A 24,454-nucleotide genomic window follows, 5' to 3' on the forward strand; every position below is an offset into this window, starting at 1 on the left:
AAAGAGAATGTCTTTTTTAGTAACTACTGAAAATTTGAGAGTAATATGCTCAATATGTATCTTGGAAGTAATTTTTTTTTGAAAGCGGTATGATTTACAACGGAATGAAATTTCCCCAGACGGTTACTTACCTGGTGGGGAGATGTTGTTCTCCGAACCCCCTCGTAGACTGATATTAGCAATACAGGATGGTCGTGTGGCAAGCTTGTCATCACGACCATAGATGTATTTCGTTGTAAGTCATAGTCTTTTCAAAAACAAATTCATCCCAAAACATTCATATTACTCTCGAATTTCTGTAGTCGGTTTGCTTGTAGCTTGAATTTTTTCTTAATTTTCGGCTAAAAACGTATTAATATTAAAGATCGGCCTATAATAATCTAGCCTTGTGTCATATTGTGTGTCTTTGCAGAGTTAAATCAGTCAAAGAAATCTTTACGTTTGCAAAATTCGAAAAATTAATTAACGAGTGTCTAAGGATCACAGCTTGAGAAAACACATGCCAAAATTATCCCGCTTTTCGTAAGTTTAGCTCTCCTGTTCCTCCGTCTGGCCTCCTTCAGCTCCAACATACGGTCTTTTCCTGTATGACACGGATACGTGACCGACAAATGCTGTTGGGTTCCCTGTGTGTCAAGAAAAAAGCGGTCGCGTGACGTGACGTCATACGTCAACGAAGAAGCAAGATGGCGGACAAACCCGAGCGTTATTGTATTTGTAGAAAACCTTACGACAGTTCACAGTTCATGATTGCTTGTGACTCTTGTGGGGAATGGTTTCATGGAAGGTAATTATCCTCTCCTCACATTATTTCATTGTTCCTGTTAATTTTAATGAATTTTTGGGTTTATTTTTCCAGTTGTGTGGGAATACAGGAGCATCAAGCTTCAGACATTGAACGATACCATTGTCCAAATTGTAGTTCAGTTCATGGTCCTCTAACCTGTAAGTATCCTTGAATACCCTTCTCTTTACTCTCTTATGCCAGTGTAAAATTTTTTCATTGACATGATACAGTAAACCGTTGAGATTATTCGATTATTTTACACTACGATCTGAGGATGCGTTTAGAACTTACAACCTGTTTTACTCCGATTGTTTGTTGATCAAATTAGCGGTTAAGACGAACAAATTGACCAAAATTTAACCTGTGAATCTGATAAAGTTTATTCTAATCTCCTTAATTTACCTTCCATAGTTTCGTGAACTATGACTTATTAGCAGGGTGAATCAAATAATAAACTAACAAGAATTACAGCTGTTCTGTCGCAATTTTGTTCGTGTTTCCAAGAAAGCTTTTTCTTTTCACTTCAATAAGCACCGGAATTTTTTAGTGTTTTTAAAGGTGTATGATCCCAAAACACCTGATTAACAACACTTGCATTTACAATAATATTTATTTGAGTTTTGTAAACGCTTAAGTCAGTTACTTTATCTTACATGCAATAATTTTACTCTATTTTTGGTGAACACGACGATAGCATGTGCTCTGTATTCTTCATCAAAGCAAACAAAATAATAACATTGTGATATCAAAATAAAAGAAAGAAACTGAAAGAATCATTTGGAAAAGCTTTAAATTTCGTTTTAGCATCCGATAGACCTTGTTTCTAACTTTTTTCGGCTGCATTGGGCTTTTTTCTTTGGATTAATTTTCAAAAGAAGTTCGCATTCGCTTTGGAATTTTTTTTACGAATCGGGGACAAACTTTTCTAAAAATATATTTTTGCTCATAGCTGGTTTTTTCCCCCTTGAATTCTTAATGAAATTTCAATTTTTACAAGGTTTTTTTGATGATTTTTCATGCATTTAGGTTAAAGATTAGGATCTTTAAAATCAGGAAATATATATTTTAGCTGTCAAAATCAAAGTCCTAGATATCATCTGCACATTTATTAATTTTTTTTTATGGTTATGATCGAAATGAATCCCAGATTCAAATAAAGATAAAATTAGATGCGTTCAAATAGAAATTGTTTATTCAATTTAACGCAGTTTTATCTAAACTTATGTTTTTGCGCAAGTTCAAGACATTTAAGGTATCAGGGTACCCCAAAATTGCTCAAAAGTATCGATTTTTATATATTCACATTTTACGATAAAATATGTAATATTCTTAGATTTTCCCCAAAAAAAATTTCGATAGTTATTTTTAATAGCAAGTAAAAATACGGTTTGTGTCAACAAAGGCGCTTCTGCTCAGTCAGAAACATTTTTGTGTTTTTCTCGGAAGTGATTTTGCGTTCAGTTACCCGTACATTTGGAGTCCGATGTCAAAGCGAATTTGACCTATTTGACTGAAATTTTGAGGAAGTCCTCTTGGATAGTTGTTCTTCAAAAGTGTGTCTCCGACTTTTTTTTTTGTTGTTGCTTATTTTCTAAGTTATCGTGGATTTTGCCTTGCATACCGGTGATATAGCGGCGTCATAACTTTAGGAGAGTATAAAAAGCAACGGGGCAACAAAATCAAAAATCGGAGACACGCTTTTGACAAGTGATGTCTTGTGATCTTGGAAAGGTAATAAGCATTGGTTTCCGATCATTACCGGCTGTCATCAAACTCCATGAAGATGCCACGGTGAAAATTTGAATAATTCACTCTAACTTAAAAGGATAAATATATTTTACAAAAAGGAAAAAAGGAATAGTTTCTACATTTATTCAGCTTTCAGAAAATGTATACTTTGTTGAGGTTTCGATTAAAAGGTTTGTGCTATTAAGAGTTGAATGTACAATGGTCGCTAGGGGTACCCTGATACCTTAAACTAGTAATAGCTATGGTGTTGAAACATTGAGACACAATAATTTTTCTTTGATTTTTATGCCTTTTTTTAGTAAAGAAAAGAAGGAATTGGCACAGACATGATTACAGTGAAATTGATGATGGATCAAAGGTATGATAACCATTATGTAAGGGATTTTCCTTCAGGAAGAGTACCTGTACTGTAGATGAGGGAATTGGTAGGCATTTCAAAAACACACTTTTAAAATAAATAGTGATTTTAAATGTGGAGTTTGAAGGATCATGCTTGCAAGAAAAGTCTATATTATTTGTTTGTTTGGAAATCCACCCCCCACCCACCCACCCCTAATTATTTTTTCCAGCAAATAGACAGAGCTAAAAGTAAATTGGCTGGTCATTTTTACCTGCGACTGGCCGGCCATTTTTTAAGCCCTGCCATGGCTAAGATCACGCAAGAGAATGTAATTTTTTTTGCAAATATTGTCAAATTTTAGACCAAAGCAATTAAAGATTTAAATTATTACTGGTACTTTGCCCACTGACTGAGAATATTGTCCTTTCATATTATGTCCGACCCAAGATTCTTGTACCAATATCTGCATTCAGATTTTTAACTTATGTCAACTTCTTCTTTTACAGGCAGTCCAGACAGGGACAGTTTTATTTATTAACAACCTCAAAAATAAAAAGTTTGCAAGGTATCATAATATATTTCTGGAATTTTTGGCATTTTTTATATCATTTATTTTAAATATGGATCTAGATCTATGGTAACTATTATGTATTAAATTCAAGACTCTAAACCTGATGTGAATTATAACCTTTCCAATAAATCAAGGGTAGATCAGCAACTTAGCTTGCCTCATCTGATCTGGGGTCTTAGGTTTGGTTACTGGCATTACATTATATTAGAGCAGAAGATATTTTCATTAATTCAAAGGTTTTCTCTGGGTTCTTCATTTTTCCTTCCTCCACTGTAAATCCCAATCAATCAGTGAGTTAGCTCAGTGCCCTGTATTAGATCAGCCCTGCACTTGTTTCAGGATTGAATGCTAGAGTTAGCTGTGGTCCAATGTAATTATAGTAGTACTTAATGTAAATTTTATGCCATTTGCAGTTCAAAAGACGTTCTTGTGAAAGCTCAAGGCAAAGACTTAACTCTTGAATATTTTGAGAAAAATGGGTTTTCAAAGCCAGTTTGTGTTGATAAGAAAGATGGTCTTGGCCTTGTGGTTCCATCTGAAGATTTTAGCATTATGGATGTAGAAAAGCATATTGGTAAGTCCAATGGTTGATATTCTTTGTTTTAATGAACTAATTTTTACCATTAAATTTGTGTGTCAAGATAATTACATAATTTATGATGATATCTTTTAGGCTCAATGAAGGAGCTGGATGTTATTGATGTCAACAAACAGGTATGTTTAGCTTCTCATATTCATTAATAATTCATGAGGAAACCAGCCTATTAATAGGCTATTTTTGGGTCACATGAGGTAACTTGAAACCTGGTAAAGGCATGTGAAAGGACTGAATTCAGTCTGTAGTAACTAGAACAGAATTAATTCAGTCCTAGGACTGAATTAATTTTGTTCCAGTTACTCCAAGTTGAATAATAATGAGCATGAAAAGTCATTCCAAAGCCTCCAATATCAGACTGGACAGGATTTCAAGTCCACGCAATTAGTTCCAGTCCTCATTGTCGGCTTTGAAATATTGTGCATCCATTCTCTGACTTTTTTTTTACGGATTATCGCATGCTGTGTAGTTTAAAAAGCATGCATTGAATGATTGCTATAAGTACTCTTTGCATTGCAATTTATTGTTTTTCATGTTTTAATGTTAACAGGAGGATATCAAGATGGTTATGAGAGAATGGACAGAATATTACATGAATCCAATCAAGAAGAAGACATTGAATGTCATAAGCCTTGAATTCTCCAAGACTGGGTGAGAAACTGCTTTGTCTGTGTTTATTATGTGGCACAGCCTAATGTAGGGAATGGGCCCAGGGTTGTTACCCTTGTTGCATCATTGGTCATTTGGAGAAAGCAATATTTTCAAGGGTACTGCATCCACATTTATTTATTGTACCCTGGAAGTGCTCACAACTAGTGAATAAAGATACAATGCTCCAGGGAATGACACATGGCCTAAAATAGCTTTAGTTAATAATCATTATTTAAAACATTAATTAAATCCAAATATTACCGCCATTTGCATTGCTACATGTGGCCACCCCAGACAAAAATCGCAACATGCACTTGCAAAAGACAACACGTTGACATCATCATCGCGTGGCAATGCAAATGGCAGGTAATTTAACTGTTTTTTTGTCTTTCATTTTTTGTTTTTTTGTTTTTGTTTAGTTTGTCCCCATTGGTTCAGATCCCAACTGTTGTTCGAGACATGGACTGGGTGAACCACGCATGGCCTACAGACTTACCAGAAGACAGGTACAGGAATTTTGTGTCATTATAATGATTACCCCATTAAATTCCTTTATGCAATGCTCAAATCATGTAATCCATGATGGCCAATCTTAAAAACTCTGGTTAAGATGTTCTTTACAATATTCTGTACAATATTCATTGTTCTAGACACATTTATAATTGCATGGTTATACACATATAATAAGCTCTGATTGGCTGCTGTCGATACATTTTTCTTTGTAATTGCATTAAGATAATGTAATTGTTTTGACAGAAGAAAGAAATAAAAACTTATGGAAAACCTTATTAGGAGGACAAATAGCTTTAGTGCTGGCCATATGGCAGCATCAATTGGTAGTCAACTGATCAAAAATAAGCAAAATTCTTAATTGCATTTAAAATTTTTTTAATCAGTTTGGTACGTATATTTTTCATTGCAGCCCACATAAGAGGCCCTATGTCCAAAAATACTGTTTGATGAGTGTCAAGAATTGTTACACAGACTTCCATGTGGATTTTGGTGGCACATCAGTTTGGTATCATGTCTTGAGGGTAAGTGACCAGTTCATGATCAGCCGACATGTACTGGTTAAATATCAGCCATCTGTCAGTCGTGCTTTGGCCAGCTATTGGCCAAGCCTTGGCTGTAACGTATGGCCGATACTCAGCCAACATACTCTTGACAATATTTTACCATTATTTTTGGTGTCTTCTGGTTTTTGTAGGGTGATGCACTGCCACCACATTATCTGTGACATTGGTATTATTTTGCATGCCTTGTCTCTTGGTCATTAATGATCATTATAAAACAGCTGTTATGAATCTCGCATTCTGATTGGTTGGGAGCACGTGCTTTATGAGAGCACACAGCATGCATGCCCACTTTTTGTCTGCTATGCGTCGTGCTTCTCCTAACACTTCTCTCGTGTTCCTGCCAACCCCCACGTGCTTCATAACTGCACACAGCACAGACGTATGTTTTCTATTTCTTCAACACGTCAGAGTTAAAGCAGTTTTTGACATTCAGACTTGTAACTGGGAGCTGTGTGCTATTATTTTTATTTTTTTTTCGTTTTTTTGTTTTTGTTTTGCTGCACTGTCAATCAAACTTAAACAGTCTGAACGTTTTGCATTACTTTTTGACTGCATCAATGAAAAATTAAATTCCAACTGGCAACAGAACTCTCTACTTACAGTAGCAATAAAAACCTTGGGTTGAATCACTCGACTAGCTTTCATTCTGCAATAGTAGTAGTCTATTCTGAGGTTGTCCTCATATTATTTTCATCCTGACCAATGAAGTGTGGATTTTTTTAGGGTGAAAAGGTGTTCTACTTCGTGGAACCAACTCCAACCAACCTTGAGCAGTACCACAAGTGGGTAATATCACCCAGCCAGAGTGAAGTATTCTTTGGTAATATGGTCAATAAATGTTATAAAGTGAACATCAAGCAGGGCCAAACACTCTTCATTCCTACAGGTACAGTATTTTACTGTCACAGTAATCTGTTGATTGAATCCTTTGGTATATAAAATTAGATTAGGGAGAGAGGTTCTGGAGACCAGTATAAACCACATGCGGTTAGCTTACTGATGATAGCATACAAGTCATGTACTTATTCAACAGGCTGGATCCATGGTGTTTTCACTCCAACTGATTCATTGGTGTTTGGTGGCAACTTTCTTCATTCATTCAACATTGGACTCCAACTGGAGTAAGTACTATGTTTAAGTCTACAGTAAGAGTATGTCGTGTTTGTTATTCATCCAACATTATACTCCAATTTCTTAGTGCATGTTAAATTTAAGTTTTTTTTCCAAAATTTAGGGAATCTTGTATAATTATATGCAGAAATATCGTAATAATATGCAGGTCAATACATATTCAAGGGCGGATCCAGGGGGAGGGTCGGGGGGGTCGCGACCCCCCTGTCATTCCTGAGGTCAAATGGGCTTCTTGTGGTAAAAATGCGACTGGGATTCCTTTGCCCACAAAATTTACCCCTGAGACCCCCCTTCAAAAAAACCCTGGATCCTGCCCTTGATATTCCAGGGGCACTCTTTTTGGGGATGGGAGGAAAGGAATGATTTGTTAAGGTGAACTTGGGTCTGAGGCAATTCCCCTTCTGTATTCAAAGTACAGATTTGAACCCCAAAAAGATCGGTAGCAATGAAATGTGCTCACTATGTTTTGTTTGTCTTTTTTTACAGAATTTATGACTTAGAAATAAAGCTGAAAACACCAACCAAATTCCAGCATCCATTTTATGAAACTGTAAACTGGTATGCAGCAATCTACTTGCTGGACAAGTTAAAAGGTAGAAGAACTTTTTACATTTTAATCTTTCCCCTATTATAAGCTCGCATGAGGTCATGCAGGCTTGTTTCACCATATCTGATCAAATTCAAAGTTCCATATACAATTTTATGGAGGTCTAAAAACCCCAATCCTGTAGATTAAAACCTGATACTGTATGATCTTTAGGCTGATCTAATCAGTTGACAACTAACTTGAATTAAGGTCAAGTCATTTGTTGAGAGATAGAGAAAGTAAGCTTGTCAATGAATGGTTTCACTTGTAATTTTGAATTGCAGGATTTCTTGAGAATGGAAACAAAGTTCCCCAGTATATTACAAAAGGATTACGAGCTCTAGCTGACAAACTCAAGGAATGGAGTACTAAAGGAGAGGTAACTGCTATATAGCACATTTAAAAAAAAGTTAAGTTGCCTCAAAGGACAAATGGCAGAAAAAGTCAAACAGAGAGATTTAATTTCACTGAGATTTATTTTCCCTGGGTATTATTGTTCTTTTAATAAAACCGTTTTTTTTATAGGAGTTTGTAAAATATCACAAGTTTTTTATTCCTGATGGAGTTCAACCAGGAAAACTTATTAGATCTCTGAATAAAGAGTTGAAAAAAGCAGAGGTTAGTTGATGGCTTATAAATCATAAGGTTTTTTATGCATATCATTTGGGGATACAGTGGGATACTGTTAATAATCTGGTACCCTAATATCTTGAACTTTCCTTTATCATCAAAGCACTCTAAAACATACAGTATGTTGGAATTACCGCCATTTGCATTGCTATGCGGCCACCCCAGACAAAAATTGTGACGTGCACTTCGCAATAGACCGCCGTCAATCAAACACATTAATGTCATTTACACACGTTTGGATCGGCCCGGATAGGCCCAGAGAGTGTGGGCTCATAATACTTGTAAACAATTCACAAATTTTGGCACCTTTTGAATCACACACGCATATAAATGATGTCAACGTGTTTGATTGACTGGCAGTCTATTGCAAAGTGCATGTCACAATTTTTGTCTGGGGTGGCCACGGAGCAATGCAAATGGCGGTAAGGCATCATGGACCCATGACAACAATGTTCAGGCAGTGCATTTAACAGCACACCACACATGTTCCCAATAATTCTTTCAAGAACTCTGTTTATTATTTTCTTCTTCAGAAATCTAAGACTTCAAGACCATCCACTCCAAAATTTGATGAATTACCAAAGACTACAGTGAAGCTAACCCCTTCTGTCACAATAGATGCAAGCAACAGAATTACAATAAAAAATTTGGCTCTCGACACTCAAGGTCCTTCAAAAAGAACATTAAAGAAAGATCAAAATTCAAATGAAGAAAAAGGATATTCTTGCCAAGTTGATGAATCAAAGCCAATTATAAGAATAGCAAATCCTGGTGGCTTCCAGGGGGATTCCCTGGACACTCAAGAGGATTCCTGTACAGAGTATCAGGGGGATTCCCTTTCTAAGAGTATGCCTTCACTTAAATTAAAAATCCCTAGAAGACAAGAAAGCTTGGAGAAATTAGAGCCTAGCTACAGCACATCTGTAGATTCGAGCTTAAAACTAGTTGTATCAAATGGAAAAATAGTAAGGTAATGCTAGCAGTTCTTTACCTCATTGAAAAGCACTTCACATATGACATTTATAACGATAATGATGGTATTGGTGATGAGGTTATGATGATGATGGTATTGATGATAATGAACATGACACTGGTGATGATGGCAATAATGATGATGATTATGATGATGGCATTGATGATGACGAAATGATGAGGATGATGGCAATAATGATGATGATGATTATGAGGAGATGCTGGTTATGGTGAATATACTCTTTCTTTACTCTTATATTATTATCAATAGTTATTATCATTATTATTATATTACTTCTAGAATTATTGCTTGAGTACGAAGTTCCTGTGCAATAATCTTGCACAATTAATCCTCAATTGAAAAAGCCAAAATCAATGGGAAGCACGGGTGGTGTAGCGGTGTGAGCGCTCGCCTCTCATCAATGCAACCCGAGTTCAAGTCCCGCCGGGTTTGGTGTTGTATATGAGTAGAGTTGTTTGTTCTCTCCTGTGCTTCGAGGGTTTTCCGGGTTCTCTGGTTTTCCTCCCTCCACAAAAATCAACTCCTAAATTCCAATTCGATCACGGAATGAGGGCCACAGGTTTGTTAGCCAATGGCTATTAAGTGCTACCCTCATGAAAAAGGGACTTTTTTATTTTTATTTTTTTAAGATCTTGGTTGTTTTTTTTTTTTCAAGACATATTTTTTATCTTCCAGAAGCAATCGTTCTTCAGTGGAAATGAGCAACAGCAGTAGACAGTTTCAACCCTTAGCAGGTGACAGTATGGATACTGAGGGTCAATACTCTTGTACGACAACAAATAAACAGCCACTGAAGCTCAAACTATCAAGTATGTAATGAATATCTCATGTTATTAATTATTGAATCAGGGACTGTGGCGTAGTGCGTGGTGTAGAGTTAGTGTGTGCCCTAAATTAGACCAGCCCCGAGGTTGTTTCAAGGTTTGATCTGTAAGTTAGCCATGCCCATGACTTTGATCAGCCTAGAAGTTGTTTCAGGGTTCAATCTGTGAGTTAGTCCTTCCCTGACTTACATGAAGATATAGAAATATGTATAAGTCATAGTGCTTGGGAACGAGGTTCTTCTGGGCGAAAGACCCTTGGAATTAAATTCAGAAAAATTAATTTCCGACCTCGCTGGGAATCGAACCCACGACCTTCGGAATTGTGCTACCGATGCTCTACCAGCTGAGCTAGAGGTCAGACTGAGAGCAGACCGGGGTGAAATAGATGTTCCCTGACATAGATCAGCCCAAACTTAGTAGTTAGAGTTTGTAAGGGTTTGATGCAATTTAATTTTATCCTTCGTCATTCCAGTGAGCTCAGCTGGTTTCACTGCACAAGACAACCAAATCCTGCCCAATGACAGCGACTTAGATTTCTCTGATGATGAGCTTGGCTTTAGTTTGGGTGGAACACCCCAATTTATGAACACATCTGCTAGTATAGAAACAACACAGGGGCTTCAGAGTACAAGCACAGAAGCACGATTACAGCCCGTAGCTCAAATGGAATCCAAGGACAGGGATTTAAAGTATGAAACATATGCAAAACATCATTTTTTTGTTTATTACTGCTAGCTGTGAGCTGCACGCTGATTTTTTTCTTTTTTTCTTTTTTGCTCCCGTCAACCAAAAAATATGAAAAGCACCGACTGATTAGTTTTGATTGACGGCAGCGAAAAATCAAATTTCAGCGTGCAGCTCTCAGCTAGTGAGTTTGCATGTTTATGAAAATAGCAGTGGTCAAGAGTGCAATAATTGTTGTGCTTTGTATTCCACAGGGCCGAGATAGAAGCAGCCAAGACTCTTCTGTTTGGCTTCAGTAGTTTCAAAGATTCAATCGCACATAATCCAATCGATACACACCCAACAAACAAAGCAGCCCCTCATACAATACGAAGCACACAGAAAACAAAACTGAACTCCAAAAGACCGTATAGTGACAGTGAAGAAGAAGGCAGTGGAGAAGATTTGGGATTCGGGGACTCGGACTATTTCAAAGATAAAAAATTTGGTATGTTTTTTTTTTAATAATGACACAATTTTTAAGCAACTTGAAAAGCAAGATAGTACTATTATAATAATATTATTTGCGAAAAAAAAAGCATTTTTTTAAACATCTGTGCATCTCACGATATAGGCCCTTTTACTTTGGACAACTCGCTAGCTGCATGCTAAGATCTGTCAATCAAAACAAATCAGTTGGTACCATTCATATTTTTTACTGGCGGCAGCAAATAACCAATTGTCAATGTGCAGCTTGCAGTATTTAGAGGTCGTATTTGTATGAAAATAGCAGACCACATGTCACTTCTTTGAGTATAACTACTTTTTTCTGTTAACACATATAAGAAGAGGAATCAATGTGAATGAAAATCAAGCAAAGAAAGTTCTCAATACTTTTGAAATGGGAAATCAATACTCTCAAAGTAATAAGGTCTATTTGTGATCACTTGTTAGAAGTCCTAGAAGTCCTTTATCTATGCTAAGTGATGGATAAGCTTCCTACAAACAAATAGAAAACCCTTTTGATGTTATTCGTGACTTTAAACCTTTTCTTCCAACAGCCTACCCTCCACTTTCTGAAATGGTAGATGAAGAGAAAAGTAATTGGAAACCGGGAATGAAAAAGAAGAAAAGTGAAAGAGTGGATGCAACATGGAATCCAAAAAGTAAATATTCTGAATCTCTTAAAAAATTTTGATTTTTTTAAAGTGTAAATCTATGAGGCGTCCAGCACTATGGGTATTTGGCATTGAAAGCTTCAAACTAGATACTCATAGGCAACTTTCTCTACTCCCTTCCCTTCAAAGAGAGTCTGAATCAGTTGGTTCAGCATTTTTAGATGGAAAACAAGTTCGGCAGGGCTTTCCACATCTTGCAACAACTGATCCCGATGACGCTCTTGACTTGTGCCGAACCTATTTATATAATTACTTGGATTATAATATTTGGAATAATTTCCCCTTTGGAAATGTCAAACATCCCGCCGTCTCTCCCCTTCCCAACGCTGGGGCACCTCCCATATAATATAGACTAATGGGTGGCATATTTTATAGGTAAGGTTGACAAGTCTCCTAGTAAAGAGGTGCGTCCTCAGCGTGTGTCCGTGAGACTGAGTACCAGCTTAGACCGAGCACCTTCACTATTAAATGCACCTCTACCAAGCGACAATGAAAAGGTACTGAAACTTCAAACTCCTTGTATTTGAAACAATTAGGGTCGTGGTGTCAAGAATTCTGATTTAATTTGGATGTATAAGTGAATACATGTATATTTCAGAGGCGAAATTCTTGTTGTTCAGGGCATGTCTTCCCCACCTTTCTATTTCACCCCTACCCACCCCACCCCTACCCACCCCACCCCAATGTTTTTATTTTACACAATGGTTCTTTATTCCAAAGGCTTTGATGGACAAAAAAGTGACAAAGAAGGAGGAATCTGCTCTAAATGTACGCACCCCCTGTGCTACTAGTTTTACTATATTTATACTAAAATAGATTATAATCTTATATTTTATATTTGTAGTCTACCAATCAAACATCGCCTATTACAAGTCCAACGGGATTCCAATCTTCCGCATCACTTCCTCCGGCCATTGCAAGCAGTTCAAGTGCTGATAGCACACAAAGCCACGGGCCTTCCACTTCTCAAGGTATTTATTGTGCCAAAACGTTTGCATGCATTTTTTCTTTCCTTCTTCTTTGCTTCCTTGCTTCCTTGCTTTCTTCCTTGCTTCCTTGCTTCCTTGCTTCCTTCTCTATTTTCTCCTTTTTTTTCAGAAACAATAAAACCACTCTGCATCGAACTAAAACCGTATTTATTTATTTTTTCCATTAGCTAACGCAAATCAAGGAGGCCCTTCCAAGCGTGGACGCCACAAGGCTATTTCAACTACAAAACAACGCCTTGCAAAAATACTGAAGCTAGATAAGACTGGCCGATACAAGCGATAACTGATAAAGCAGAAAACAATTAGGTGAACATTAGAAGAATAATCGCAAATAAGCGACCATTTTCCTCCTATGTATTCTACTACTAGAGATACATAATATTTACTAAGCAATATGCAGCATGCAACATGTTTACTTCTTTAAAATGGCTGCTATCATTAAGGCCTGGTTACTTTTCAAAATGGCGGCAAATAAGAAGACATGTTTACTTTCCAAAATGGCCCCACATAACAAGTGAAATTTAATTTGTCTGCATCTTGCTAATTTTGTATTATAGGGCTGTTAAGCTGTTTATTATTATTATTTATCGTTTTTTCGATATTACGCCGCGCTAATGCTATCATTAGGAAAGGAATATTTAATTGCATTACGCATTGCAATAGAATTGAAGCATTGAATCACATTGAATTAATTGTATGCTGCTGTGAAGTTTTGTATTTAAAGAGCGCTTCGATACTGGAAGCAAACTCGTGTTAGTGCATTTGAAGATCAAAGAGCAGTGAGAACGTTTTACGATCACTGGTATTTTAGAGAGAAATTGCTGTGTTGCAAGCATTCCCTACTGAGTCAAAGACAAACGAATAGCGGCCACCTTGGTGCGGTTAACAATGGATGCTAATGAGAAGCCTTTTGTTAAATACCACCAACATGGCCGCGATGACGTAACTTGCAATCCAAGAATATGCAATTTTTACTTTTTTTCTAGCTAGAAATTTTGAATTTCTTTCTCCAATTGGAGGGGGGAAATGTTAAATCCAAAAATTAATTATTTGCGATTTGCTAGATGTTGGTGCTTATCTTAAACTATGATTACAAGTATAAACGGCAAATTTGTATTATGGTTTTCAATTGAAATTTCCGGTTTTTTCGCCTGTCATTCTCTCTTTGGTGTAATTGTAGCGTTGATAAATTATTTTAGCATTGCTTAAAAATTCCAATGAATTATGTATATCAGTATAGCAATTGGTTTCGCGGATTCAACTAGTAATCCAAATTTCTAAAAATATTACCAAAAAAAGAGTGAATGTTCAAAAAAACAATGATAGCCCAAATGGTCCATTGGTTCGTGGAACTTTCCGACGGTACCTGAGACTAGTTGTTTTTGTATGAACAAAAGAAAGTCGGAAAATTGAAAAATAAAAAAATTGATAAAAACATTGGAAATATTGCCTTAAAACTTGGGGAAATTGGAGCAATTGCCATTATTATTTTTTTCCTACAAGCGTTTTACTAATAGACTTATAGTTGACCTATAGAAGCAGAAAACGTACAGAGGCCAATGAAAATTTCAGGATTTATATAAGTCCACAGATTTGCTTAAACTAAATACGCATGCGCAACCAAACATTTGTGGCAAATCACAGTCATTGATCAAAAAGATGCATATCAGATCAGGACAAAATAGAAGGAATGGTATAGTAGACCTTAGAGGAAATATTATGCGCATGCCTAGATTCCAGCAAATTTTCCAAAGTTGAAAGAAATTGTTAAAAGAAATACACATTTTCTTCGAGTATGTAAAAACTGGAAACTGTAATTTTGTGCGACCAACTAACTGTCTTAACAAACACAATATTTGAGAACCGAATTAAGAGATTTGGTAGAATTACAGTAGAACCTCTATTAAGCGGACACTCTTGGGTAATCGTCAGGTGGCCGCTAAATAGGGGTTACATTTTAATTTGCAGACATCAAAGGGTGTAAACATGCGCGTAATACGCCCTACATAAGACCATTTATCATCCTTGAAGTGGGTGTCCTTCAAGGATTGTGTAATAATAGGGACCTTAAGCTGCAGGACGGCAACGTCGGGCGACAACGTCGGCGAAATTGAGGCACTTCAACCTTCTATTATTTCCTGTTTGGCCTAGTATTTTACTCAATAAGCATCCCCGTTTTAGAGTGAAATGTCGTCTTTTGGGAGCGCTTTACTTATAACGAAAATTGGCAAAGATAAGCTTTTGGCGTAACCGTTCTCTTTAGTACGTAAAAATAGGGCATTTCACGTCTTACTTTCAGCAGTAAGACGGCAATGATGCACAGTATTTCGTACATTCCAACGAGTATCTATTGAATAGCGCAATTAGTGCTATTGTATGTTTGCCGACGTCGTCGTCGTTGCCGTCCTGCAGCTTAAGGTCCCTAATATCTCAGACACTACCGTAATATATTTGAATTATTTATATAATGCGCGAGTAAACTATATATACTAGGTTACCTTATTTTTATTGACAAAATTGTCAACAACAAAAAAACTTTTTTGCTATTTAGGACTTCTTCTAATTCATCCCTTACATAATTATTGCATATACGAATCAATAAAGTATTTTAAATGAGTATTATTGTATTTTATGCAATTAATATATGAATATACAAGTACTGGATGAGGTTGAGCATGATATCGTAAATTATCGAAACCAAGGCTGTGTTATCTGCCCAAGCCGTAGAGACGGATAAAACGGCCGAGGTCTTGATAATGTACGATATCATGCGAAAACCGAATTCAACAGTTGCTCTATTATACATTTTGTAAGCTAAGAATAAAGTTTTAATTCTGCTTTCAAAGAAATGGCAAACTTATTTCAAACGTTTCTCCATAATGACCTTGAATGGACATGGCATGATAAATACAATCTGTAGGAAAACCTACTGATATGGCATTTATCATGTCGAGTCCACAGGATTATGGATTGGCTGAGGGCTCTCGGCCAATGAGAATCGAGGTAGTAAGTAAATTGTATAACAATTGTGTATACTTGATGGTTATGCAGCACGAGTAATAGTGTTCACTGCTAACGCACCAGCTCCCATTGCTGTTGTCATGGATTGAACCCCTGGACCCCCCTTTTTTTCTCAAAACTTCCTGCTCTGTGTCTTCTTATAACTTCTTCCTTGCCATTTTCCAGTGCCACTACTTGCATTACTGTCATTATGCAACTGCCACTGCACTGTGGATTCTCCTTGACGATCATAAGTGCAAAAGCAACACTGTAGATATAGCGAACTGCCAAAGGAAGAAAGAAGCTGTTTACTTGACTGAATGGAATATGACCTTTTTTGGATTCCAAGATAATGTTAAATAATGTTAGAATGAACGAAATGTTGTCCCATTTCAAACCACGTCATTCCCTTATCACTTCCTTGTTTATAGTGGTGCATGAGAAGACACATGGAGATGAAACAACTCAAACAAACAATCCATTATAGATTGACACGTAGTCTGAAATGGAAAAACATTAAGCCCAACCAAAATTGGCTAGAAATCAGTGATTAGGATTGTTCAAGTAAAGGAAGATTCTGATGATAGCATCCATTTGCGTTGCCGATGGAAACGTGAAGTTTAATTGAAATGTAGTGTAGTTTAACCCATAAAAAGGCTTACCTTGAAGGCAAGAAGCTTTCAATTTAAGGACATTAGGATTGCAAAATACAAAATACATTAAAATTCACGTACCAGCGAGCATGACCAAAACCATCACATTGGCACAAATTAGGAGTACATGAACACCCACACTGTCATCTTCTTCATTCACCAATGATGACTCGTTTTCTACAGGAATTTTAAGTAACATGCCCATCATTTGATTAGCAAGTGTACCCAGTAGAGACCCGAGATGAAGCCAGTGGTCAAAAATGTATGGGACAGGCTTGGATTGGGCAAAGAAAATAGCATAAAAGCCAGAAAAGATGGCTGATATGCCCAAGAATGACCGTCCTTCTCGACCAGAATGTACAACCACAGCAGTTAAAATTAACTTGCGCACCAGTTCGATTACTTCCCAGTACCAGCAGTCGGTGCTGTAGTTTTCGTAGATGAACCTCATGCCAACTGACACCTCATTTTCTTCTTTTCTCTTCTTTTCCTGCTTCAAAAGAGCTTTCTTTGTTAGCTTACGTTCACTGAAGCCCTTTACGGACGCGGTTGCATTTTTATACTGCACGTGGTTTCTGCAGTACTTCCACAGCATGATAACAGTGACCACTGGAAACAAGACGGGGATAAGCAGAGCAAAGAAAGCCAAAAGAGCGTACTTGTTGTAGACTGATGTGTAGCACTGGACAGAGTAATCTGATCGTAGGTACCAGTTACATGTTTGTTGGTTGTCACAGACCTTAGTGCATCCAAATGGAAGAACTTGGAACACCTTCTCACATGTTGCTGGATAGGTAACAAACAGAAAAAGAAACACTGCACGGTAACAGTTAGCTTTACAGGCGAAAAGATTTTTATTCCTTTCTTCCTGGTTGACATTCTTCATTTTTAAGAAGACTTTCCTCGCATACAGGTATCCCATGGCAAGCAATATGACCAATACGTTTAGAGATACATACGTCACAAGACCAACGTACGGTGTGATCTTGATGGAGTGACTCAGACATTCCATTGGAACAAGTTTGAAGATGTTCAGCTGCACTACATCTGCAAACTTCATCAGCTTCGTTAATGCTGTAGGCCACTGGATGTACGAGTAAGCTCGTAGTGTACCACTTGTAACTTGATAAAAGCCAATGACTATCTTAAGACTACTGAAGATGTTATCTGCCGCAGAGCGTTCACTTCTGGCTTTTTTGTCTTTGACAATCACAAAGGTGATAATAGCCACAACTATAAAGACGGCAAGACATTGTCCGACAAAGAGGTACACAGATGGACACTCGTTGCAACCAGAAAACATCTTGTAGAAACCTCTTGAGCAGACAGCACACAGAATTCCCTCGTAGCCATGGGAACAATTAGCGTCAAATCCTCCCTTTGAAAGAATATAAAATATATAATACACTATAATCAAAATCAGGAACATGAGCATTAGTATCCCCTTCATGATAAAAAGCGAATTATAAAGTGGTATATCGACAGCTCATCTTTTAAATAGGATAATGTGGAATCAGATTCAAGTCAAAGTTATGTATCTTCATCAGTTTAACATGGTGAAAAGAAGATTTGGACGAGAGGAAATGTAATGAATTACTTTTTTACAATGTCAATTGTTTCTGACAAGTTGATTGGCTGATATATCCCAAAAAAATCCGATAGATGTGATTGTAGATTTGTTATTAGGTAATAGGAAAAACCTCCTTAGTTCTGGAAGAATCAATTAGAAATACCACTTGTATTTGATGAGGTGGCATCATAGCACGAGGTCGAAATAACACTTAGGTATAAAGCCACTCTAATCAAATATAAGTGGTAGTTTTCATTAATTCTTCCAAAAAAAATACCTTGCATGATCCTATGAATGGGCACGGGTATGCTGGAGGAAGGATTTCGTTGAAGCTTTTCAATTCGGCATCGTAGCCCTGGTTTTCCTCTTGCAGCTTTGCAGAGAAAGTTATGTATGATTTCCTGACTTCGTCTTCACTCCATATCCAATAAAAGCCGGGACGTAAATCAACCGTCTCGTTGATCGATTTGTAACCGAGAGGAGATTCCATGCACCTTCCAAAGCGATCAAAACGGTAGAAGTTTTCCAGGCAAGGGCATGCCCTGAATCCAGCAAATCTTTTAAGATTTGTGCCTTTATAAGAATTAAAAACGAGAAATATTAGTTTGCATTTCTAATCTCCATTTCTGCAATATCATCAACACCATAACGGACCACCACCACCACCATCTTATAATTATCACCTACACCATTATAAAACCATCAGCAAAATTACGACTAACCCCACCAACCAGCACTATGCCTTTACCACCAATGTTACCGCAAAAACAGCTACAACATGATAATAAACCATACTGAAATTCCCAAAATATATAACTTCCTTCTTGGTTTCGCGATAAACCTTGAGATCAATTTTTCCCTTTAACACTATATTTTCTTCGCACTTGTGTCGAACGTACAATTCACGATGAACTCTGAACACACACACTACTGCAACTTCTTATATAGTCTTTTACAATCTTTTTAGAATGTTCTAACATTCCATCATAGAATTTTCCAGAAATTACGATAAACAAGTCAAGCTTAATCTATAAATAGACACTTTATGATCCTAACTTACTAGAACTTTCTATAACAAAGGCTATTCAAGAAAGTCCTGGAAAATCTAGAATATTCTATAAAACGTGCTTATAATCATTTCTTCTGTCCACTTCTCACATCAAAGATAGTATGTAATGATGAGCAAAAAAGGAAAGAAATCCCACCGAATTAAATATGTTTTCTTTTAAAATCCGATTATTTCTACTTAAAGTGCAAATGAACCCTTTGACAATACATTCAGTACTGGTTCTGCATAAAGTAAATAGTTGATTGGTAAAATATTTCTTGATTTGAGTGATGTGTCTCTAAGTTATAAAGGTTTATACTTCCAATATGTTAATGATGATGACGTCAGGTAAGGTATTTGAGTGTTTTTGTTGTAACTAGTAATACTAAATGCTGGCCATTTTGAAAATAAAAATTTTGAATAGCTTTCATGTAAACCTTGTGTAAAATAATGATGCTTTTTAAATACTGTATCTACGAACCAGTTCGATTTTGTATATTTAATTAAGCCTTAATAGACGTCACACTCATTAGCATATTGGAAGTATAAACCTTCATAACGTAGAGACGCATCACTCAAATCAAGAAATATCTTACCAATCAACTATTTACTTCATGTAGAATCAGTACTGAAAGTATTGTCGAAGGGTTCATATGCACTTTAAGAACAGCTGCATTGAATCAATGCTAGAGGCAACACAGGTAATTAGTAAAGCTCTTTAACCTTAGGTTATATCAGAAGACAAAGCCAAAAAGGGTTGCAACTTGACGTACCTTCTGGGCAAGCAGAACACGATGCTTCAGTTCTTCCTGGGGCGTTTGCAATGCTAACATAAGTTCCAGGAGGACATTGTTTGCAGCCAAGTCCGTGGATAATTTCACCAACATGTGCTATCCTATCTTGATAAAATCCCCCTGCAATCATAGTAGCAACATAATTTAGAGGGCAAATAATAATAATAATAATAATAATAATAATAATAATAATAATAATTCTTAAAATTTAATGATTGGATCACTGAATTCGCAGAATACCGCTGTCTTCCTCGATTGCAAAGTCATTCTTTCAGATTTGGCCTAACTCAGAAATTATATTCACCAACAGTGAAGTAAAGATTACACAACTTCCTAAATGAGAACCCTTTGAAATTCCACGTACCTTCAATGAAACACGTGAACTCATTTTACAGCGGCTAGCCCTGAGCAACAAACAACTCGAAACTAGAGTATTAGGCATAAGGTATCTCCAAGGTTCACCACTAGAACTACCCTGGGTTCCAGAAGCTCTCTCGCTCCAGTGCTTCACGGTTGTAAGGGTTTCGTTATCACGACCTAGACGGACCGAGAAGCACTGAAGCGAAAAGCCTGTGGAACCCAGGGTACACTAGGACACAGGGTACAATCTAACTAATTAATTAGCCTCACCTGGTGGACATTTTCGACATCCACGTTCGCGAACATCTATCTTGAATTCTCCCTTGTTGACAAGGGAAGCAGAACTGCCAGATTGTATGTGTAGCCGATGTACAGCGGTAACCAGCAGACTGAAGAAAAATTCGCTCAGGATCCAATACTTCAATTCCTTGAAGGTTTTCTCCAAAATTACTGTTGAAGATATTATTAAAAGGACTGAGCCAAAAGTAGTGGGTGGGGAAATTTTTGTATCTAAATAGAAACACTCTCTGGCAGAAAGTTTCTTTATTTATGCCCGGATTCGCTAAGAAATGGTTAAATTTATAAACCAACAAATAAATATTCAACGTTAATAAAACTTGTTATTCAACTGAAATGCAGAAAACACGTAAAAAGACTTTGGAATTGTTTGAAGTCTTGATTGAATGGATTGCCGGTTGAGCAAATTTAATGATACATTTTATGTAGTACGAGTATGCCTTTTGCTTCAATTTTCTTAATAGTCTACTCAAACACATTTTTGTCGCTTGCCGTAACCTCACAACCGTAATATTCACAGCACAATAAAGTAGCCATGGGATTACAGAGCTTGTCATTCATAGTTCCGAATCAGACAATAGCAAACCAATCACTGTCGCAGCAGTTTTCCCAAAAAGCATGGAATTATAATGGTGTCCCCCAACAACTATACAGTATCTGTTTTAAAGAGTACTACAAGGATTACGAGGACAATTTTCTACTCTTTTCGCAGGACAGTAAACTATTGAAACGATTTATATTTCTGAGATAGCAACGGTAACTAAGGTGAGTCAGAACTATGAATTATGAAATGAGGAAGATAGTTAAAGATAGGGCTACAATTGGATATTCTCCTGTAAAATCTGTTCATTCCACTTACTGGGCTATTTCCAGGTACTTAGAGCCAAAACTGTTGATGTTGATTGTGCGAATATTCGTCTGAATTAAATACCTGAATCAAAAAATCCTGCCTTGAGACTAGTAGTTCAAACGATAACACAAATGTTCAGCTGACTGCATCGAGGCATGCGCAAGGATGACCTTGATTTCATTAGGACTTGCAATGTTTCCTTGAAATGGGTTGGCTTGTGCTTTGTGGCGAGTAGCTTCAACACAGGCCTAAGTACCTTGTCCCCTGAGTAAAAGTGTCTGACAACTTTTCATAAAGTAGCTCATCAAAAGTCCTGTTATTCGCGAGCTGATTGTCTATTGACGTATGCATGATAGTTAAAGGTATCTATTGCGGCTATACGTCGTCTTCACTCTAGAACTACAAAGTCATACATTACTTTCCAAAGAGGCAAATATTTTTTCTTACAATGCTTGTAGATCTGTCATGTGTTGAAAGGCTCCTTCCTCAATCACTTGTAGAGGATTATTTGACATCGTTCTAAGAAAATATAATACTTTTATCTTGAAAAAGATTTAAGAGTTATTTAGGGCAAGGGCAAGGGCAAGGGCAAGGGCAAGGGCAAGGGCAAGGGCAAGGGCAAGGGCAAGGAAAAATAAATATAGAGCTCTCCGCCTCGATATATCATTTTGATATGCCATCCTACATGTACAAGATGTATTGCAGCCCAGTGAAGGTGAGTTTACCAATCTTTGTCAGTTCGTTGCCATCTAAGAATCTAAAGATGGAAATAGTATATTGCTTAAAAATTACCTAATCAATATTAATTAAGGCCACAAAACGTTTTGCGACTGATATACTTACAAATATCCTAGCCAACTGTTCTTTTGAAATGCATTGTCCTCGATGTATCTGATGCTCGATTTGACTGCATTTCTAAATTGAGGAAATTGACAGGCCTAACTATCCTAACGTTAAACTTTAATTCAAATTTGAGCATACTTGAATTTTCATTTCGTTTTCTCATTTTTTACTTTGTTTGCATGCTCTTGTTTTCTTTACTTCAATTTTCCTTAATATTACCTTCCCTTTCCTTATCTCAACTCGTCTACTCTTCTTCTGTTCTCTCCTCTCCTTTCCTATGTTCCCCCTCCTTCTCTATCCATTCCTATCCTTTTTTTCTTTCCTTTCTCTTACCATTCAATTTCCATAATTTTTCTTCATTACTCGCCCACATACAGGGAAAGATGTTAAATGCTTACAGGAAAAGCATCGTCTTCAAGCCAGTAAATAAATCTTTTCTAATGATTCCCAATTCATTGTAGCCAATATCCCTGCGCAAGTAAAGACCATCTGTCAGTTACTGGCAATATATGTTTGTGTGTGTGTGTGTGTATGTGTATGTGTATGTGTGTGTGTGTGTGTGTGTGTGTGTGTGTGTGTGTGTGTGTGTGTGTGTGTGTGTGTGTGTATGTGTGTGTGTGTGTGTGTGTGTGTGTGTGTGTGTGTGTGTGTGTGTGTGGTGTAGGAAGCTTAAACATCGACGGCAAACACACGATAACGACGACAACGACGACTGGAAGGTGGATCGCTACGTGTGAAATGTACTCTGCCGTGTCTGTATTAGATTAGTCTGTAATTCCTCCCGGGACAGCGGTGTTGGGGCCGAAATCTCTAGCATAGTCCAAAATGATTCGCGCTACCATGCGACGGTCAGCATCCGATGTCTGGAGAAGTATGGTCTCGGGTTGTTTTTAAATATCCAATTAAACTTACAAAATTCGAAGGTTTTTTTTTCCTTCAAACATCTTGACTGTGAGGTTTTGAATTGAGTTGTTCCCAAGATACCTTGAGGTAAGATTATAGAATGTGATGGTTTAGTTAAATGTGACGTTACTTTCTTTTTATTGCATGGAATGTTTATCAGCTTATATCATTCAAGTTTTCAATAGAATACTGTCTCTATCAGTCGAGTTTCAAAGGATTTATAAGCTGATTAAAATCCAACGATGGATAAAATCAAATCAAATCAAATAGCGAGTATTAAACAAGTAGGAAGTGCGTCGGTGTATCGCGTAAATATCACAAAAATTATGAAGTATAGAATCTGATACCTTTACAGACGTTTCAGACCTTGAGTTTTTGTGTGTGTACGACTGCATGTGAACTCCGACGACGAAGGGCTCTTGGCTCGCAGCATCAGTAAAGTAAAGTAACTTTTAAGGAGTGATAATATGGGAGACAAAATCGTGTCATAGTGCTCTGCAAGTTTGCTGTGTTTGGGATTGCAATTGCTCGTAATTTGCTACCCTGTGCGCAATCTCTTTGCTTTTTGCAACAACAAAAAATTGTTGCGAAAGGAGTGACAATTCAAAAATTATTTGCTCATTTGCCTTACTAGCGACTGTTGCGTGATTTAAATCGTCGCCCGTATCACTCGTTAGGCAATGCAAATCTAAAGTTAGGTCTCTTAACTTCATAGAAGCACTATTGGTCGTTTACTTACAGATAAAAGATATCGTCAAGCGATCCCCAGGGTAAAATGGAGATGTCTTTTAACATGTTATTTCGTATATCCCTAGAGTGCAAATGAGTCGGTGAAATAACATCATATATAATGTAGACAGTACATAACCATGGTAACAGCATGTTGGGTCACGTGATCATTTAAAGGGGATTCTTGAATTAATATAGTGATAGTTCTTACAAGGTATCGAGGTGTATACTGTTTATTGATCCTTCTTCAATTGCTTCGATACTGTTATTGAACAAGATCCTATAACGAAATAAAAAGCAAGTTAACTCTCATCAACGTTTGTTTAGAATAGCGGTCACTAGTTGGTGCGTAAAATACAACAAATCAATTAGCTATTCAATGTGCAACCATGCTTAACAATTATAGTATGAATATAACTGACGAATCAATGACGGGTCCAAAACGTCAGTATAAAAGCTTTGCACCATCACGTGCCCACGACAATAATACAGCTTGGGATGCCTGTGGTTGAAAATCTAAACAATAAAATGCCTTTGCTCTTGGGAATTGAATTATTTCTCATGTAAAATGATTGCATTGTTCTTGCCATCTAACATGGCTGCAGTCACGTGATGGTGCAAAGGCTTTATAGTTACAGACTTT

General features: G+C 37.0%; 2 protein-coding genes across 2 annotated transcripts; one reads left to right on the top strand and one right to left on the bottom strand.

The window, feature by feature from the left end:
• The first annotated feature begins 680 nt into the window (after positions 1-680).
• Positions 681-15,381, top strand: LOC116303077 (uncharacterized). The gene is made up of 22 exons (XM_089035344.1): positions 681-787; positions 860-945; positions 2,836-2,894; positions 3,383-3,441; positions 3,861-4,021; positions 4,121-4,161; positions 4,593-4,693; positions 5,113-5,199; positions 5,616-5,727; positions 6,493-6,655; positions 6,803-6,890; positions 7,387-7,493; positions 7,771-7,865; positions 8,012-8,104; positions 8,650-9,086; positions 9,786-9,919; positions 10,407-10,623; positions 10,873-11,105; positions 11,659-11,763; positions 12,151-12,272; positions 12,620-12,746; positions 12,932-15,381. Exons 1-22 carry the CDS (start codon positions 687-689, stop codon positions 13,045-13,047), a joined length of 2,844 nt encoding a protein of 947 aa, XP_088891470.1. The 5' UTR covers positions 681-686; the 3' UTR covers positions 13,048-15,381.
• LOC116303078 (uncharacterized) lies at positions 12,895-21,849 on the bottom strand. The gene is made up of 7 exons (XM_089035345.1): positions 21,784-21,849; positions 21,346-21,417; positions 20,460-20,639; positions 19,809-19,949; positions 18,265-18,560; positions 16,499-17,795; positions 12,895-16,048 (listed from the first exon to the last, which is right to left on the bottom strand). Exons 5-7 carry the CDS (start codon positions 18,475-18,477, stop codon positions 15,864-15,866), a joined length of 1,695 nt encoding a protein of 564 aa, XP_088891471.1. The 5' UTR covers positions 18,478-18,560; positions 19,809-19,949; positions 20,460-20,639; positions 21,346-21,417; positions 21,784-21,849; the 3' UTR covers positions 12,895-15,863.
• Positions 21,850-24,454: the final 2,605 nt, after the last annotated feature.

This window comes from Actinia tenebrosa, unplaced genomic scaffold (genome assembly GCF_029948245.1).
Source record: "Actinia tenebrosa isolate PJP-AT-01 unplaced genomic scaffold, QUT_ActTen_1.0 PGA_scaffold3__52_contigs__length_22856419, whole genome shotgun sequence".
Lineage (NCBI taxonomy): Eukaryota > Metazoa > Cnidaria > Anthozoa > Actiniaria > Actiniidae > Actinia > Actinia tenebrosa.

Excerpts from the sequence above, each read along its gene's own strand:
- LOC116303077 (XM_089035344.1), top strand. The coding sequence starts at position 687 with ATGGCGGACAAACCCGAGCGTTATTGTATTTGTAGAAAACCTTACGAC. Across the intron at positions 9,087-9,785 it reads TCAAATGGAAAAATAGTAAG|AAGCAATCGTTCTTCAGTGG; the intron begins GTAATGCTAGCA and ends TTTATCTTCCAG. Across the intron at positions 11,106-11,658 it reads TTTCAAAGATAAAAAATTTG|CCTACCCTCCACTTTCTGAA; the intron begins GTATGTTTTTTT and ends TTCTTCCAACAG.
- LOC116303078 (XM_089035345.1), bottom strand. The coding sequence starts at position 18,477 with ATGGAATCTCCTCTCGGTTACAAATCGATCAACGAGACGGTTGATTTA. Across the intron at positions 17,796-18,264 it reads CATTCATAGGATCATGCAAG|GGAGGATTTGACGCTAATTG; the intron begins GTATTTTTTTTG and ends ATTCTTTCAAAG. Across the intron at positions 16,049-16,498 it reads GGTTTTGGTCATGCTCGCTG|TTCGCTATATCTACAGTGTT; the intron begins GTACGTGAATTT and ends TTCCTTTGGCAG.